Source organism: Scyliorhinus canicula, chromosome 29 (assembly GCF_902713615.1).
Source record: "Scyliorhinus canicula chromosome 29, sScyCan1.1, whole genome shotgun sequence".
Lineage (NCBI taxonomy): Eukaryota > Metazoa > Chordata > Chondrichthyes > Carcharhiniformes > Scyliorhinidae > Scyliorhinus > Scyliorhinus canicula.
In genome coordinates, this window is record NC_052174.1 from 7,727,673 (window position 1) to 7,747,709 (window position 20,037).

At 51.2% G+C, this 20,037-nt stretch overlaps 1 protein-coding gene across 1 annotated transcript in view; it reads right to left on the minus strand.

The window, feature by feature from the left end:
- LOC119958293 (polyunsaturated fatty acid 5-lipoxygenase-like) overlaps positions 1–20,037 on the minus strand; it is a 142,117-nt gene that overhangs the window by 76,954 nt on the left and 45,126 nt on the right. The window contains exons 2-5 of the mRNA XM_038786726.1: positions 13,577–13,772; positions 11,790–11,871; positions 3,183–3,302; positions 736–875 (exon numbers count right to left, since the gene is read on the minus strand). Coding sequence (XP_038642654.1) covers positions 736–875; positions 3,183–3,302; positions 11,790–11,871; positions 13,577–13,772 — 538 coding nt within the window. The remainder of the gene's footprint in view (positions 1–735; positions 876–3,182; positions 3,303–11,789; positions 11,872–13,576; positions 13,773–20,037) is intronic.

Below are 20,037 nucleotides of genomic sequence, written 5' to 3' on the forward strand. Positions count from 1 at the left end.
GGAGCAACGCGGGAGGCCGGGCACTGCAGGTCGGACCTGTTAATAGGCGTTAATGCATGCTACTGTACATTTTGCATGCCCATGTCAGCGCGTGATATGTACAGTTTTCACGCCGCTATCAAGGCGCCGGAGCACGGTGTTCCATTGGACGCTGATCTCGATTTGCGGCTGACGCCCGATCGAGATTCGCGATTCCTTCATAACTGGACAGAGAATCGTGTCCATAGTCTCCCATATCTTGGAGAACCTGGTGCTCAAGATACTCAGATATTTGACTGCTAACCCTCAACTTCCCACAATGTCCAGTCTCTAAATGTCCAGGATGGCACCTGTAAGGACCGGCACACAAACAGATTCCCTGAGGACAATCACAACTGTGACCTGCACCGACGCAACTCTAGGTTTGCTGTCAGAGTACTGGGATTCGGAATCCCATCAAACATCTGGCAGGATTATATAAACCGGAGAAATCTGGTCGATCGCACATCACTATTTGTGCGATCTTCCTATGCACAAGTTGACTGCTGCATTTTCTAAATTCCAACTCTGATTTCGCTTCAATACTTCAATGTCTGCGAAGTACCTTGAGGGAGTCATGAGGTTGTTAATGACAATTTCTTTCTTTTGAGTTGGTCTCTCTGGTGTGATCAATGTTGTATTGTAGATATTTTAACAGTAATGTGTTAGATTACAATCTCAATCTCCCCTCTCCTAATTGTTGCCAAACTCCATTACCTGCAGTGGGATTCTTCACATTCCAAAATATGAGATCAAAATCCTCAATTTTGGTCCAGGTGTGTTCAAACTTGTACTCCAACTCTTTCAGATTCAGTTCTATTAAACTAAAGAAATAAACGAATTTGAGGTTTTCAAGGTGATGAGAGGTTGGGATAAAGTGAGTGGGGCGGCACGGTAGGATAGTGGTTAGCACTATTGCTTCACAGTGCCAGCGTCCCAGGTTCGATTCCCGGCTTTGGTCTCTGTCTTTGGGGTTTGCACCTTCTCCCCGTGTCTGCGTGGATTTCCTCCGGGTGTTCCGGTTTCTTCCCACAAGTCCCGAAAGATGTGCTGTTAGGTCATTTGGACATTCCGAATTCTCCCTCTGTGTACCCAAATAGGCGCCGGAATGCGGCGACTAGAGGCTTTTCACAGTGACTCCATTGCACTGTTAATGTAAGCCTACTGGTGACACTAATGAAGATTATTATTATTAACCCGAGGGGGACAGATTTAAAATCATTGATATGATTTAAAGGACAGATGAAGAGAATTCCTTTCACTCAGGGGGCTGTCGGGTTCCAGAATGTTCCGTCGGAGAATGCAGCAGAAGCAGATTCCATAAATAATTTCAAAAGGAAATTGGGCCAAGGGTGAGAATGTGGGATGTTGAATAACTCCTCTTTCAAAGGGACAGCAGAGGAGCAAAGGGCTGAAGAGCCCCCTTCTGTATTTACATTCCTATAATTCTATGTTAATCTGCTTGTTGTGATGGAGGCTCTTCCTTGGGTCTTATCTGGAATATTCCATGCAGTAACTTTGGTGGGGGGTGGGTTTCTGCCGGCGTTCCTCATGGGCGAAAATGGCGGCTCAGGTGGAAAATCCCACAAGACCACGGGAATGAGGAATTCGCTGGTGAGATCTTGCTCTCAGATTTTCCGTGCCCCTGCGCCGGTGACGCAATGTAGTGCCCGCCCTTTCTGGGTGGTGCCCTAATTTAAATCCAGTTAAATGTATTCCGCAGGCTTCCCCGCCATATGTTTGCCCCAATCATGACGTGAAGTCATTGGGTTTACAACAATAATTTTAAAACGTGAAGTTGTCAAGGGGAACACGCCATGGTCAGTACCGGGAGGCGATGTCAGGGGGTTGTGCTCGGGGCAGGCCCTCTAGGGAGCCCCATTGGAGGAGGTTTCACTTCTGTGTGGGGTAGGCGGACGTTGCCTGGTTGCTTGTTGGGGGAGGGCTAGAGTTGCCTGGTGCTTGGGTGGAGGTGGGGTGGGGGGGATTGCCCCGTGTCCATGGAGGAATGGGAGGTAATTTATTTTTCGTGCAGATTGTGGCAACCTTTAAGGATGGTGTCCTGATTTCGGCGGAGCTGGCGTTGTCGGCTCTTATCGGGCCCCGCCTGTGTAACAGTGTAATGGTGGAACCCACAATCCCAGATTCAAAGAGAATCTGGAGAGAAAACTCGGCTGGACAGCTGGAGAGCTGCACACCAGTTATCTCCTTAAAATGACACTCTGGAAAATATTCAACCCTATGGCTGTACAAAGGTATCAGTCTCAGACCCTGACTGACTGAGAACTGAGGGATACTGACACCAGGAACGGAACCGTTCCCAGTGACTATACAGAACAGCCCTCAGGGCTGGGTCACACTTCGATCAACGTTAGTTTCAGTGCTACATTTGCGACACTAGACCTATATAGTTCTAGGTCTATAAAACAATAGAAACATAGATAAGGTAGATAGTCGACATTTTTTCCCAAAGGTAGAGGAGTCTCGAACTAGAGGGTATAGGTTTAAGGTGAGAGGGGAGAGGTACAGAAGAGACCAGAGGGGAAATTTCTTCACACAGAGGGTGGTGAGCATCTGGAATGGGCTGCCAAAGGCAGTGGTAGAGGTGGGTACAATTTTGTCCTTTGAAAAGCAGTTCGACATTTACATGGGCAGGATGTGGACAGAGGGATATGGGACAAATGCGGGCAAGTGGGACGAGCTTAGTGATAGAAACTGGACCGGCATGGACCAGCTGGGCCGAAGGGCCTGTTTCCATGCTGTCAACATCTATGACTCTACATGGCTTCCATGGTGTCTCACATCCATAGAATTTTACAGTGCAGAAGGCCATTTGGCCCATCGAGTCTGCAACAGCTCTTGGAAAGAGCACCCTACCCAAGGTCAACAACTCCACCCTATCCCCATAACCCAGTAACCCCACCCAACACTAAGGGCAATTTTGGACACTAAGGGCAATTTAGCATGGCCAATCCACCTAACCGGCACATCTTTGGACTGTGGGAGGAAACCGGAGCACCCGGAGGAAGCCCACGCACACACAGGGAGGATGTGCAGACACTGCACAGACAGTGACCCAAGCCAGAATAGAACCTGGGACCCTGGAGCTGTGAAGCATTGTGCTATCCACAATGCTACCGACATTCAGCAATGGTAACACCTACCTCTCACTCACGAATACATCAAAATCAAATTCTTTCACACAACTGAATTTCAAATCCATGGGGAGGTCATCCACAGATTGGGCATCAATGCTTTTTGGCAAGCTTGATAACTCATTCCATCTGGAACACAAAAAGAGGCAACATAAAAACATTGGGCAGAGACAAATCTGCGTGACAATCAATTGATGAATTCTCCGTTCCTGAGACTAAGTGTTGACGTCGGGACATGATTTGTGGACTTTTACGTCAGTAAAACTGGCGCCACATCTGGACCGATTCAGCGACCATTGAGAGGCCGGCACCGGCGCCACGTGGAATGCAATTGATCCCAATGATCAATCAGCAGCGCGGTAGCATTGTGGATAGTACAATCGCTTCACAGCTCCAGGGTCCCAGGTTCGATTCCGGCTTGGGTCATTGTCTGTGCGGAGTCTGCACATCCTCCCTATGTGTGTGTGGGTTTACTCCGGGTGCTCCGGTTTCCTCCCACAGTCCAAAGATGTGCAGGTTAGGTGGATTGGCGATGATAAATTGCCCTTGGTGTCCAAAATTGCCCTTCGTGTTGGGTGGGGTTACTGGGTTATGGGGATAGGGTGGAGGTGTTGACCTTGGGGTAGGGTGCTCTTTCCAGGAGCCGGTGCAGACTCGATGGGCCGAATGGCCTCCTTCTGCACTGTAAATTCTATGGTGAGTAACGCTGCCGGATTCGCCGGATCCGTGATTGACCCTCGGGAGGCTGACAAGCTGCAGCCGCACATACATATTACACTCCCCACACACACGATTCCAGCCAACAAGATGGCAGCGAGGAGAGCAGCCACATGATTCACGGATGCCGAGCTTGTGATCCTCCTGGACACCGTGGAGGAGAGGCAAGGAGGAGGCTGCCGTTCGTCATGGCTGGCGCAGGAGGCAGAAGCCATGACGCTTTGGGCAACACCGTCTGGACAAAGAACAAAAAAAAATTACAGCACAGGAACAGACCCTTCGGCCCTCCCAGCCTGCGCCGATCCAGATCCTTTATCTAAACCTGTCTCCTATTTTCCAAGGTCTACTTCCCTCTGTTCCCCGCCCGTTCATATACCCGTCTAGATGCCTCTTAAATGATGCTATCGTGCCCGCCTCTACCACCTCCGCTGGTAAAGCGTTCCAGGCACCCACCACCCTCTGCGTAAAAAACTTTCCACGCACATCTCCCTTAAACTTTCCCCCTCTCACCTTGAAATCGTGACCCCTTGTAACTGACACCCCCACTCTTGGAAAAAGCTTGTTGCTATCCACCCTGTCCATACCTCTCATAATTTTGTAGACCTCAATCAGGTCCCCCCTCAACCTCCGTCTTTCCAACGAAAACAATCCTAATCTACTCAACCTTTCTTCATAGCTAGCACCCTCCATACCAGGCAACATCCTGGTGAACCTCCTCTGCACCCTCTCCAAGGCATCCACATCCTTCTGGTAATGTGGCGACCAGAACTGCACGCAGTATTCCAAATGTGGCTGAACCATCCTATACAACTGTAACATGACCTGCCGACTCTTGTACTCAATACCCCGTCCGATGACGGCCCAGCATTGTTCGAAAAAAACTTCACGACCTCCTCAGGGCGGCCAGGATGAGTAGGCAGCACTGTGCCCCTGGCAGCAACGCCTCCCCACACACCCATAACCTTACGCCCGCCCCCACCAGAAGGACAGCCGAACCCCCCCCGAATCCCCGCCTTGCATCACATACCACATGCCGGTGCCCTGGCCACTGAAGCCACCAGCTACCCACCCCCTTGGCTGCCTGTGTCAGACTGTCTAACTGCGTTTTCTGTCCCCCCCCCCCCGCCCCCATCACCAGGAGAAGGCTGCTTATAACCGCTGGGAGGAGCAGAAGACTGTAGGAGGCCCTCCGGACCTGTGGCCCCTCAACACGGGGCAGAATGGCAGACCCTGGGACTTGGTCAGCTGGCCCGAGGAAAGGGCAGTTGCCAGGGTGGAGATCGGCCAAGGACGTGAGACCCCGCTGAGTTGCAATTCCCCGTGGCAAGTGTGTCACCCGCCCCCTCCCAACACCACCCCCAAGCCACCCTCATCCCACACCACCCTCACACCACCACCACAACCATACCACCCCACAACCCTCCCCACACAGCTCCATCACTTCCACTCCCATTCCCCAATCCCACCTCCCCAGCCAGCAGTCTAACATGCATCTTGTCTTGTGTCTTGAAGGACCTTCTGGTGTTACCCGCCCCCAGCCAGAGCCAGAACCCGGGTGCCGAGCAGCAACGAGGATACCGACACTGATGGGAGGCATATATCCGAGATCCAGGGCACCCCGGGCCTCGGGTCCGAGGATGACACAGATTTTCCCTCACAGCTTCTCCAACACCCTCCACCATCCCAAAGACATTCACCTCAGTTGGGCACTTTAATGAAGAGGCTCCTGGGACACTATCTGGTGCACACCACACAAATGCTCCGGTACAGTAGGTAGAGGTAGGAATTCCCGAGGGGGCGGACGGTGGAGGGCGGGCCGACCCCAGGGATTAGCTGCCGCTCAGGCGGGTTTCGGGCTTTTGGAACGGACGGTCCCATCGATCGTGGAGACGCAGTCACAGGGCCAGGGACTACATGAGGGGTTGTCAGCGAACATCCAGCATCTGCAGGTGGAGGAGTCCAACGACGTTCAGTAGCAGGAGGTGGCGCCGACCACGCGTGCCGCCCAGGCCAACACCACATGGGTGGCATTCACTGTGGAGGTCTTGGGGTCGAGGGTATCGGCCATGGATCAGCTGAGGTGGCTGAGGCCCAGGACAGGGTTGCCCGCTCACAGGCTGCCGTGTGCCAGAAGTATCTGTGCATTACAGCATATGCCTGAGCGTGGTCCATTCACAGTGGGCCATTGCTGAGAACGTTGGCGGCATTGCCCAGGCACTTGCCATCATGGCACAGACGAAGAAGGAAGTGGCCCAGTCCCAGAGGAAATGGCCCAGTCACTGGCTGATGTGGCACAGACACTCAGGGTGGTGGCACAGTGGCAGTGTGATGTGGCGCAGTCCCAGACGGCGATGGTCCACTTCCTGTGCTCTGTAGCTGCGAGCATGCAGACCCTGGTCGAGATGGTAGAGGGACTCCAGGACTGGCAGTGTCAGGTGGAGGAGGAGCCTCAGAGGATGGCTCCGCTCACACCCCTGTCCCCTGGAGTAGTCCCGGGGTCATCAGATACCTCGATAGGGCCCATGCCGGTGACTCTGTAGAAGAGGTGCCAGAACACCGCAGCAACTCGGACTCCGCCCCTCCTGTCCCTGGAGCAACTGATGGGCATTGGGCAGAACAGGGTGGCACCACATAACTTGGCACACCCGAGCAGCGGCCAGGCCCGGTCACCCCAGAAGATGCCTGCCAAAGGGGACCCAGGTCACAGGGCGGAAATGACAGCAGGCTGCCTCCACGCCTGATGTAACATCTGTGAATCCACCTAAACGTAGAGTTAGGGTCTGTAAGGCCAATAAAGTAGACACCAGTTAAGTTGGCACGGGTGCAGGGCACAGTTTAGTGATGGGGACAGGACACAAATTTATATATATTCGTTCATATTAAACACCTGTGCACAATGTTGCAATCTACCTCGGTGCTCTGTCAGAAAGGCGTGAGGGGTGGACTGGTCTGGGCTGGCCAGAGAGGAAGCACAGGTGGGGGGAGGGTGGTGTCGGGCGAGGACTGGTGTCCATCCTCCTGCAACACGTTGCCCCTCTGCTGCACGATGTTGTGAATGCAACAAGCCACCATGATAGGGGAGACTCTCTCGAGCGCTACACTGGAGGGCCCCTCTTCAGGATGCCAAAGCTCCGCTTGATCACTCCCTTGGTCGCTGCACAGGCAAGGTTGTAGTGGGGGTCTCCACATCAGTCTGTGGCCTCCGGATAGGCATCAGCAGCCACGACCGCAGCGGATAACCCCTGTCACCCAGGTGTCAACCCTCCAGCCGGGGGTGCGCCTCGAAGAGGCCGGGAATAATTGACTGAAGGCATCGTGCATACTGCCCGGGTATTGGGTGCAGACGTGTACGATGCACATCTGACGGTCACATACCAGCTGAACCTCTATGAGTGGTACCCCTATCAGTTAGTGCAGAGCGGTCCGTCATCTGTAGGTGTCCGGAGGGTGACATGCATCCCGCCAATCGGACCGGGGCATCTCAGCGATGGTGACGAATCCCGCTCCCTGGGCATCCTGGTGGGCTCAGTCCACATTAATGTGGATGTATTGTGCCGAATGATCATTTAGGGCCTCCGTGACAGCATGGATGCACCTGTGCACCGAGCTTGTGAGGTTCCGGACAGATCCCAAACTCAGCACCTTGAATGACCCCGTGGTGTAAAAGTCCATGGCGACCATCACCTTGACAGCCACCGGGAGTACATAGAACATAGAACATTACAGCGCAGTACAGGTCATTCGGCCCACGATGTTGCGCCGACCTGTGAAACCCCTCTAAAGTCCCTCCACACTATTCCCTTATCGTCCATATGCCTATCCAATGACCATTTGAATGCGTTTAGTGTTGGCGAGTCCACTACTGTTGCAGGCAGGGCATTCCACGCCCTTACTACTCTCTGAGTAAAGAACCTACCTCTGACATCTGTCCTCTATCTAGCTCCCCTCAATTTAAAGCTATGTCCCCTCGTGCTGGACATCACCATCTGAGGAAAAAGGCTCTCGATGTCCACCCTATCTAATCCTCTGATCATCTTGTATGCCTCAATTAAGTCCCCTCTTAACCTTCTTCTCTCTAACGAAAACAGCTTCAAGTCCTTCAGCCTTTCCTCATATGATCTTCCCTCCATACCAGGCAACATCCTTGTAAATCTCCTCTGTACCCTTTCCAATGCTTCCACATCCTTCCTATAATGTGGCGACCAGAACTGCACACAATACTCCAAATGCGGCCGCACCAGAGTTCTGCCTTCCTGTTATTCCTTCCAAAATGAATCACCTCACACTTTTCTGCATTAAACTCCATTTGCCACGTGTCAGCCCAGCTCTGCAGCTGTGTAAATGCCCTGCAGCATACCCCCGTGGTGCCAGGTGTGCCATGATCTGGCAGATATATCGCACTGTCTCTCTCTGCTCAGCCGGAGTCCTCGACAGCATGCCTGGTCCAGCAGGTCCTCGAATGACAGGCGCTGCCAGTACACATGAGGCCTCATGCGGCGCCTCCTTTGAACCTCCTCCACCTCGGCCTGTTGGGCGGCCGGATCTCCATCCTCAGCGGCTGCCTCCTGTTCCTCTGGGGCAGGCTCTGCTGCTGCAGCTTCCTCCTCCTCGAGCAGCTTCAACTTGTTCAGCCGCAGGACATCCCCCAGGGCTGCGGCGACTCGGAGGAAGGGAAGCATTGCTGGTTGAATTCCAATATGCATTGTCCGCAGGGGTGAAAGGTCGACATGTTATCATGGTGTGTATTCCCGTGCCCAACCAGGTCCAACGGTCTACATGGTGGCCCCAGTTGGCACTGCGGACCCCACATGTTCCTCCCCCCCTCCTCTATGCACCCCGGCTGACCACTGTGGGGCCTTCGCTCTGGCACCTGTCCCATTGCCAGGCGCTCCCCTTGTAAGCGGTAGGCTCCGTGTGACCCGTCCGGTGCCCCCCTTGTAGGGGCGACTGTGAGCGTTGCCGTTGGGTGGGCGACCCTGATGGTGAGTGCAGGCCGGCTGAGTGGGTATGACAGAGAGTGGGGTGTGGGGACGGTGGGGTGGAGGGTGGGGGATAGAACATGGGAGTGGTGGGGTGGGAGGACCCATACGGTCCTCTAAATCCCAAGGATTTGATTCGATCTGGTTCTCCATTATAAACGTCTCTCAACCCCAACGCGGGAGGCCCAAGGATTTGATTAGATCTGGTTCTCCATTTGATTTGGTTAAGTCTGGAAATAAGTGACTGCACCCTGGCAGTGCCCCTGCCAGTACCACCTTGGCAGTGGCAGGCTGGCACCCAGGTGGCACTGCCAGGCTGCCCGTGGCACTAACAGTGCCAGGGTACCACCCTGTCCAGAGGGAGGCCTCCAATCCCCTGGGAGAATCACACAAGTGCCGTTCCATCTGGTTCCTTTTTGTGGAGACCAGCACTGAACTACACTCACCCAAAGTATCCAAGGCAAGCGAGTTAGATCCCATGCCTGGGTTAGATCGCGGGAATGCCTATTAGAGTGAGACTAGCTGTCTTGCTCTAAATATGCAGATTTGCTAAAAAGTGATCCCACCCACAATAGGCGGGCTATACATCGTGACATGGCGGACCGAGCTGGATAGATCCTGGGAGCAGGGTCTCCCATCATTTACTAGCCAATGAGTAAGTTAAACTGAGTTTTGAAAGCCCTGTAGATTGGACGAGATGGGCCATTTCTCCCTTGGAAAATGAAGACTGTTCGTGGTCTACAAGATTGTGAAAGGATATGATAATGTAAGCATAGAGAAGACATTTCCATCTGTGGGGGAAACCAGGACTATTAGTTGTTATGGGCCAGGGCTTAGAAACTCCAAGTGGGCAGCACAGTTAGCACTGTGGCTTCACAACACCAGGGTCCCAGGTTCAATTCCCGGTGGGGTCACTGTCTGTGCGGAGTCTGCACGTTCTCCCCGTGTCTGCGTGGGTTTCCTCCGGGTGCTCCATTTCCTCCCACAAGTCCTGAAAGATGGGCTGTTAGGCAAGTTGGACATTCTGAATTCTCCCTCTGTGTACCCGAACAGGTGCTGGAATGTGGTGACTAGGGGCTTTTCACAGTAGCCTCATTGCAATGTAAGCCTGCATGTGTCAATAAAGATTATTATTATTCTCGTATATTATGGAGTCCACCTGACCTATAAAGTTTTGTTGAATTTGGCTGGGATGAGCACAAGAGTCTTCAGGTGTGATTCATCAGTCTTCCCAGACACTTTAATCAAAACCAGCTTTATTCTAAGAACTTAATAAACATCTATATATAAACACACAGCAAGAATTTTTATCAATTACAAACATAAAGACACCACCCAGATACAATAATCTATGTATAACACTTAATGAATTCCGTCTCAAGTGTTCCAATTCATAAACAAAATCCATTGAATTTAGAATTTAGGGTGGTCTTTCCAAGGGCCGGTGCAGACTCGATGGGCTGAATGGACTCCTTCTGCACTGTAAATTCTATGATTCTGATCCGGTTTTCAACCAGCAGATTCAAATTCCTTCCGGACAGCAATTATATCTCCAAAGCCACCACCAAGGTGATTTTTACTGGAATGGATATTTAAAATGAAAATAGAGAGAGCGACAGGCCAAAACACTTCTTTCTCCTGTCTGTAGTCCACAGCAGTCAAAATTGAAAGTGAAACTAAAAAAAGCCTCACAGCCCAGCTCCACCCACACAATGACATCACTGAAGCCATGTGATAAGACAAAAAACTTTCTTAAAGGGATACTCACATGAGACTATTGGTATAGTCACCAATATAAGATAGTAATTTGTTTAAAGTCTAATAAATTGCACTTCGTGACCAAAAAAGGTTAGGAGGTGTTATTGGGTTACGGGGATAGGGTGGAAGTGAGGGCTTAAATGGGTCGGTGTAGACTCGATGGGCCGAATGGCCTCCTTCTGCACTGTATGTTCTATGTTCTAATTGAGAAATCAGGAGAAAACTCTGACCCAGAGTGTGGTGAGAATGTGGAACTCACTCCCACAGGAGGAGGTCAGGGCAACTGGCATTGAAGTATTTATGGGGAATTTGGATAAAACCACTCGTGAGAAGGAATAGAGATTAAAGAAGTTTAGAGTACCCAATTTTGTTTTGCAATTAAGGAGCAATTTAGTGTGGCCAATCCACCTAACCTGCACATCTTTTGATTGTGAAGGTGAAACACACGCAGACATGGAGAGAATGTGCAAACTCCATACAGACAGTGGCCCAGGGCCAGGATCAAACCCGGGTCCTCAGTGCCGTGAGATAGCGGTGCTAACCACTGCACCACCTTGCTGTGCCTGTGAATAGAGGGATTTGTTGATGGGATGAGATGATGAGAGGTGGGAGGAGACTGTCCCGGGACATAAATTGCAGCATGGACCAGGTCAATCTGTTTCTGTGTTATTAATGTGTAACGCTTTGTAATTATACAAAGGAATAATTAAGGAGAGAAGACATTTCTAGATCCTGGCAATAAATAAAACAGTTGACTGGATATGATTACACATTGTCCTTCTACATTTTTGTCCCTTCCCTGTTTAAAGGGGTCAATCCCATTTATAATAATATAATAATAATTGCTTATTGTCACAAGTAGGCTTCAATTAAGTTACTGTGAAAATCACCAAGTTGCCACATTCCGCGCCTATTTGGCGAGGCCGGTACGGGAATTCGTACTCTGAGCCTCCCCATTATTGAAGCTCGTTATTGAACTCGCCAACATTGAGGGCATTTAAAAGTTTATTGGATAAGCATATGGATGATAAGGGCATAGTGTAGGTTAGATGGCCTTTAGTTTTTTTCCATGTCGGTGCAACATCGAGGGCCGAAGGGCCTGTACTGCGCTGTATCGTTCTATGTTCTATGTTCTATGAAGCTGAGATATCTGGGGGCTTACCTGCAATGCTTTTGTTCAGCCTGTAGTTCATCCTGGCGATGGGACTGAAATTCGGGTAACAGGTCATCACAGTATCTCTTAGCTGTAACAAAATTCAGAGTTAAGTACAGAATTTGACATCCAAGGTGAATTACAGCCTGGAATCTGATTGAAGATTTGAGAGGTTATACAATTAGGATAATGGATACCTGGGCTTGAATTATAAACTGAAATCTAATCTGAGGGTTTAAATTGTCTATTGTGATGCATGTAGGAATTTAAGATATATGGTATTATATGTATTTAGTGCAATAAGGGTCAAAGGCCTTTGTTAGTGTGTACGACTGCTGCAGTGGTGTTTCAAGAAATCCTGGGTTGAAAGATTTTGGGAGCCAGAGGTGCAATTAGTGCATCGTAAAAGCTCGGGCTAATGCAGTTTTGCTTGGATAAAGTGGTTCCCTGTAGATTTAATTAGATTTCAGCTTGGTGAGATGATGTAAATACTGGCAGGAGCTAAGGTATCCGGCATTTTGTAGAAAAGCAGTTACTTGAGTTTTAGATTGAGATGTGAGCAGAAGTTAAGCATCTGCTCTCGGTGCAGTTCAATCAAAGATATGTCTGTCGACAGATTAGCAATTTCTTTCCAAGCAGTTCAAACCTGTCTAATTGGAAGGAGAGCTGAAACAAGCTGGGAAGCAGCTTCTGAAGAAACAGCCAGAGTTTCTGCATGGTTCTGACAGGAGTCAGGTCTTTTCTTTTAAAGCAGTGTAAAAAGATCTCTCTTTCTCAAAGTAGCGCATCCAGACATCTCTGCATAGCAGGCATTTCAGAGTGCTAACTGTCTTTGGCAGTGGATGGAGAGCTAAAATGGGATGTTTTGTTGTTTAAGTGGGAATAAAGATATCAATTAAGGGACATTGTGCCCGTGTATTGATTAGCATTGTTTAAAGGGTAATTGTAAGCTATTTTCTCATGTGATGTTAAAGATATTTTAATACTAGGTGAGTAATAAAGTTTCTTTATCCTTATTTTTCATGAAATTACTCCTGGAGTGAGGTATCCTTTCCCCACACTCTTACAAAATTAAAATAAAATATTGGGGATTCTGTCCAGAATCCTAGCCACTGTTGAGGTCTGGTTCGAGATTGTGGTAGTATGGAGAGAATAATAGATACTTAGGAATGAGGTACACACAAAAGCTAATGAAGATGTTGAGTGGTTCATCTTTGTAAAATTAGATACTGAGAATGAATACAGGCTGAATCTAAATCATGGGTCCAGAATGGGTTGTATATAAACACTGATTTTGTGAGACAGATGAACAATGGAACAATACTAACTAAATGTCCACTGATCCCTGAGGAGATTAACAGCACTGAATTTGACAGTCAAATCCCTCATTTTGAACACACTTCAGGCAGAGGAGCTTAACCTGTAGCCTGATTGTTTGAAGAAAATGTCCTGAAACGTGGTGAAAATGGATTATTTGTCCTGGAAGGTGCCATCTGTCAGATGAGATGTTGAACCAAAGACTTGTCAGATGGGTGTGAAAGATCCCATGGGCCTATTTTGAAAAGGAGCAGGGCGGTTCTCTCTGGCATCCTGGCCAATATTTACCCCTCGGCCAGAATTGATAAAAGGTGTTTGTAGGAACTTGTTGATAAAATTGCTGCCACATTTCCTATATTACACTTCAAAATGTCCTCATTGAGCCTAAAGTGCTTTGAGGAAATGCTCTGTATGAATACAAGTTATTGCTGTGGGCCAACTTTGCTATTTCCCAGTAAACTGCAACTTAATCATGTTACCTGTTCCTTCCCGGATGCGTATGGTACAGCTCTCTAGCCACCTGTAGCAGGGGAATTGTAAGGCATTTCCCTCAGGGGTCTCCACTGTCACAAAGCTGCAGAGCCAATAATTTTGTTTGAAGAATTTAGATACTTCCAGCTCCACAAAGTAAATGGGCCCAAGGTCCCGGTCGCTGATGATTTCACACTGAGTCACCTGGAAATTAAATTTGATTGTGAGTATTTGTTAGACTACATTGGGGTAAGTATGAGTCTGATGATGCAGGGTGAGGGCATCTGCTGGGGGCTGTTCAATTTCAGCACAGAAGGTTCTGATCATAGAAGTAGATTAACTTAGGGGGTAGGTAATAGGGCATCCCTTGCTTCTCTTGAACCACAAGAAGTGCTGGAAAGGTGGTTCCCTCTTCCATGCAGCAGTCTTCGCCTCCCTTTGTCTGCTGGGCTTCCTGAGGTTAGGCCAGGGTAGCCAGGGTTAGAGCTTAAATGGTGATGACGTCTGAGGCAGATTGTTGAGACATAAGTGAGAGGTGCCCTAGCTTAGGAGCAATATGTGAGAAAGAGAGAGGTAATCAGGCTAAAAACTGTTAGTGTGTTTGAGACTTAGGCCTTCATGAAGCAAACTAAAATCTTAAAATATTCCAACCAAATCAAGGATAGTCTTCTTTGGCTTCTTCTTCGGCTATTACTGGCTAACGAGTATGATTGTCTACCTAAGAAACTATGTTCGTAGAATCCCTACAATGCAGAAGCAGGCCATTCTGCCCATCAAGTCTGCACCCACTCTCCAAAAGAGTATTCACACTCCTTCATACATTTCCCCAGCCCCACTCAACCCTGGACACTAAGGGACAATTTAGCATGGCCAATCCACCTAACATGCACATATTTGGACTCTGGGAAGAAAGCAGAGCACCCAGAAGAAACCCACGCAGACACAGGGAGAATGTGCAAACGCCATACGGTCAGTCACCTGAGGCCGGAATTGAACCAGGGTCCCTGTCGCTGTGAGGAAGCAATGCTAACCACTGTGCTACCATGCCAGTCATGGGTTCACTGGACCTTTGCGTGGCTGATGTCCCTGATCTCAGAGCCGAATCATTGACGGCCCCACTTGACAGGTGTTTCTGGGAGGTGGAATCGGTCTGCGTGGTTTTCTTCTGGGTGCTCCAGTTTCCTTCCACAGTCCTAAGATGTGTAGGTTAGATGGATTGGCTATGCTAAATTCTCGCTTAGTGTCCAGGGGTTGGGAGGGATGTGTGGAGGAGTGTGCCTGGTTGGAATACTCTGGTGGAGAGTGGGTTGAACTCTAGATCTCTGGTATTCCTTTCTCAGGCTCCTTTTCCAGGCCTCTGCTTGCTATCGGGTGCCCTCAAAGAATTGTCCCTTCAATCAGGAGCTTCTTCCAAGTGGGTGTCTTCTGAGCAAGGGTCTCCCATGCTTGACGTCAATGTTACATTTCTTGAGGTAAGCCTTCAGGGTGTCTTTGAAACAGTTCCTTTGTCCTCTTGTTCGGAAGTCTTCCTTGAGCTGGGCAAAGAAGATTTGCTTTGGAAGTCAGGACTCTGACATCCCAAGCACTAGGTTGCTAAGATTTTTTAAAACTATGTTTTGAAAGGGGTGAAGGCTGGCACTGGCTGAGCCAGTAATTATTGTCCATCCCTAATTGCCCCTTGAGAAGGTGGTGGGTGAACCGTCTTCTTGAACCGCTGCAGTCGATGTGGTGCAGATACACCCACTGTGCTGTTAGGGAGGGAGTTCCAGGATTTTGACCCAGCAACAGTGAAGGAACGGCCGATATATTTCCCATTCGGGGTGGGGAGTGACTTGGAGGGGAATCTCCAGGTGGTGGGTTTCCCAGGTACCTGCTGCTCTTGCCCTTCTCGATGATAGATGTCACGAGTTTGGAAGGTGCTGCCTCGGGCAAGCATTGTCAAACTCGGGGGCGCGACCCGCAGGTGTCGGGAGGGTCGCGGAGCCGCCCGTCGCCGCACTCCCGATCGCGCAAATCTCAGCGCAACAGCCGCAGCAGACGGCTGTTATTAACGCCGGCTGCATGCGGCCTTCAAAATGGCCACGAACATGCAAAAAAAAATGCGTCCGCACTGCGCATGTGTGCCAGATTTTTATCGGGCACGCATGTGCAGTGCGGCCGCTTTTTTTTAAAACGGTCACAGCTTTTTGTTTTACAAGTTCGAGGGGGGGTTTTATTAATTTTATTCATTTATTTTATTCATTGTATTTTTTTTTTTTTTTTTAAAGTTCGGGGGGGGGGGGGGCTTGTTTATCTCAAAACATTTTACCTGGAAAAAATGCAGATCTTTGCACAGATGGAGATTCCATACTTTCCTACACCAGAAGGCTTGATCTTCATCCAACAGGTTCCATTGGAGGAGCGTGTACGAGGGCCAAAGGGACCCAAAACCATTTCCTCCATTTTTGTCAGCAGCAAACAAGGTAAGAAAAAAGGGTGGGTCGTGCAGGTCAGCCGGCATGGGCCGCAAAGGTCGGCCGGCGTAGGGCGCAACGGTTGCCTGTTGATAGAAATGGGTCCCCGGAAAAAAAGTTTGAAGAACACTGGTCGAAGGAGCCTTGGTGAGTTGCTGCAGTGCAACTTGTAGATGGTACACAGGGCTGCCGCTGTGCATCAGTGGTGGAGGAAGTGAATGTTTAAGGTGGTGGAAAGGGAGTTCAGTATTGAGGAAGCGCAGTACTCAGGGAGTGCGGTATTGAGGGAGTGCGGTACTGAGGGAGTGCGGTACTGAGGGAGTGCGGTACTGAGGGAGCGCGATACTGAGGGAGTGCGGTACTGAGGGTGTGCGGCACTGAGAGGGTGCGGTACTGAGGGAGTGCAGTACTGTATGAGTGCGGTACTGTGTGAATGCAGTACTGAGGGAGTGCAGTACTTAGAGTGCAGTACTGAGGGAGTGTAGTACTGAGGGAGTGCGGTACTGAGAGTGCAGTACTGAGGGAGTGCATTACTGAGGGAGTGCGGTACTGAGGGAGTGCGGTACTGAGCGAGTGTAGTACTGAGGGGGTGTAGTACTGAGGGATTGGAGTACTGAGGGAGTGCAGTACTGTGGGAGTACATTACTGAGGGAGTGCAGTACTGAGGGAGTGCAGTACTGAGGGAGTGCAATACTGAGAGTGCAGTACTGAGGGAGTGCGGTACTGAGCGAGTGCAGTACTGAGGGAGTGCAGTACTGAGGGAATGTGGTACTGAGGGAGTGCGGTACTGAGGGAATGTGGTACTGAGGGAATATGGTACCGAGGGAGTGCGGTACTGAGAGACTGCAGTATTGACGGATGTGTAGTACTGAAAGAATGCGGTACTGAGGGAGTGCAGTACTGAGGGAGTGAGGTACTGAGGGAGTGTGGTACTGAGGGTTTGTAGTACTGAGGGAGTGCGGCACTGAGGGAGTGCAGTACTGAGGGATGCAGTACTGAGGGAGTGGAGTACTGAGGGAGTGCGGTACTGAGGGAGTGGAGTACTGAGGGAGTGCGGTACTGTGTGAGTGCAGTACTGAGGGAGTGCGGTACTGAGGGAATGCGGTACTGAGGCAGTGCAGTACTGAGAGTGCAGTACTGAGGGAGTGAATTACTGAGGGAGTGCGGTACTGAGGGAGTGCATTACTGAGGGAGTGCGGTACTGAGCGAGTGCAGTACTGAGGGAGGGCAGTACTGAGGGAGTGGAGTACTGCGGGAGTGCGGTACTGTGGGAGTACAATACTGAGGGAATGCAGTACTGAGGGAGTGCGGTACTGAGGGACTGGTGTACTGAGAGAGTGCAGTACTGAGGGAGTGGAGTACTGAGGGAGTGCGGTACTGTGGGAGTACAGTACTGAGGGAGTGCGGTACTGAGGGAGTGCGGTACTGAGGGAGTGCGGTACTGAGGGAATGCGGTACTGAAAGAGTGCAGTACTGAGGGAGTGCGGTACTGAGGGAGTGAAGTACTGAGGGAGTGCGGTACTGTGGGAGTACAGTACTGAGGGAGTGCGGTACTGAGGGAGTGCGGTACTGAGAGAGTGCAGTACTGAGGGAGTGCGGCACTGAGGGAGTGGAGTACTAAGGGAGTGCGGTACTGTGGGAGTACAGTACTGAGGGAATGCGGTACTGAGGGAGCGCGGTACTGAGAGAGTGCAGTACTGAGGGAGTGCGGTACTGAGGGAGTACGGTACTGAGGGAGTGCGGTGCTGAGGGAGTGCGGCACCCAGGGAGTGCAGTACTGAGGGAATGTGGTACTGTGGGAGTACAGTACTGAGGGAGTGCAGTACTGAGGGAGTGCGGTACTGAGGGAATGCGGTACTGAAGGAGTGCGGCACCCAGGGAGTGCAGTACTGAGGGAATGTGGTACTGCAGTAGTGAGCGAGTGGTGTACTGAGGGAGTGCTGTACTGAGAGACTGCGCTACTGAGGGTACTGTGGTACTGTGGGAGTGCGGTACTGAGGGAGTGCAGTACTGAGGGAATGTGGTACTGAGGGAGTGCGGTACTGAGGGAGTGCAGTACTGAGGGAATGTGGTACTGAGGGAGTGCGGTACTAAGGGAATGTGGTACTGAGGGAATGTGGTACTGAGGGAATGTGGTACTGAGGGAATGTGGTACCGAGGGAGTGCGGTACTGAGAGACTGCAGTATTGACGGATGTGTGGTACTGAAAGAGTGCGGTACTGAGGGAGTGCAGTACTGAGGGAGTGTGGTACTGAGTGTGTGCAGTACTGAGGGAGTGCGGCACTGATGGAGTGCGGCACTGAGTGAGTGTGGCACTGAGGGAGTGCGGTACTGAGGGAGTGCGGTACTGGGGGAGTGCAGTATTGGGGGAGTGCGGCACTGAGCAAGTGCGGTCCTGAGGGAGTGCGGCACTGAGGGAGTGCGGCACTGAGGGAGTGCGGCACTGAGGGAGTGCGGTACTGATGGAGTGTGGTCCTGGGGGAGTGCAGTACTGGGGGAGTGCGGTACTGAGCAAGTGCGGTCCTGAGGGAGTGCGGTACTGAGAGGGTGCGGTACTAAGGGACTGGTGTACTGAGAGAGTGCGGTACTGAAGGTGTGCAGTACTGAGGGAGTGCGGTACTGAGGGTGTGCAGTACTGAGGGAGTGCAGTACTGAGGGAGTGCGGTACTGAGGGTGTGCAGTACTGAGGGAGTGCGGTACTGAGGGTGTGCAGTACTGAGGGAGTGCGGTACTGAGGGAGTGCGGTACTGTGGGAGTACAGTACTGAGGGAATGTGGTACTGAGTGAGTGCGGTACTCTGGGGAGTGCGGTACTGAGGGAGTGCAGTACTGAGGGAGTGTGGTACTCTGGGGAGTGCGGTACTGAGGGAGTGCAGTACTGAGGGAGTGCGTACTGAGAGAGTGTGGTACTCTGGGGTGTCCGGTACTGAGGGAGTGCAGTACTGAGGGAGTGCGGTACTGTGGGAGTACAGTACTGAGGGAGTGCGGTACTGAGGGAGTGCGGTACTGAGAGAGTGCAGTACTGAGGGAGTCCGGTACTGAGGGAGTGCAGTACTGAGGGAGTGCGGTACTGTGGGAGTACAGTACTGAGGGAATGCAGTACTGAGGGAGTGCGGTACTGAGGGAGTGCGGTACTGAGGGAGTGCGGTGCTGAGGGAGTGCGGCACCCAGGGAGTGCAGTACTGAGGGAATGTGGTACTGCAGTAGTGAGCGAGTGGTGTACTGAGGGAGTGCTGTACTGAGAGACTGCGCTACTGAGGGACTGTGGTACTGAGGGAGTGCGGTACTGAGGGAGTGCAGTACTGAGGGAGTGCGGTACTGGGGGAGTGCAGTACTGGGGGAGTGCGGTACTGAGCAAGTGCGGTCCTGAGTGAGTGCGGCACTGAGGGAGTGCGGCACTGAGTGAGTGCGGCACTGAGGGAGTGCGGTACTGGGGGAGTGCAGTACTGGGGGAGTGCGGTACTGAGCAAGTGCGGTCCTGAGGGAGTGCGGCACTGAGGGAGTGCGGCACTGAGGGAATGCGGTACTGAGGCAGTGCAGTACTGAGAGTGCAGTACTGAGGGAGTGAATTACTGAGGGAGTGCGGTACTGAGGGAGTGCATTACTGAGGGAGTGCGGTACTGAGCGAGTGCAGTACTGAGGGAGGGCAGTACTGAGGGAGTGGAGTACTGAGGGAGTGCGTACTGTAGGAGTACAATACTGAGGGAATGCAGTACTGAGGGAGTGCGGTACTGAGGGACTGGTGTACTGAGAGAGTGCAGTACTGAGGGAGTGGAGTACTGAGGAGTGCGTACTGTGGGAGTACAGTACTGAGGGTGCGGTACTGAGGGAGTGCGGTCTGAGGGGTGCGGTACTGAGGGAATGCGGTACTGAAAGAGTGCAGTACTGAGGGAGTGCGGTCTGAGGAGTGAAGTACTGAGGAGTGCGGTACTGTGGGAGTACAGTACTGAGGGAGTGCGGTACTGAGGGAGGGGGGGTACGAGGGAGGCGGTACTGAGGGAATGACGGAGGTACTGA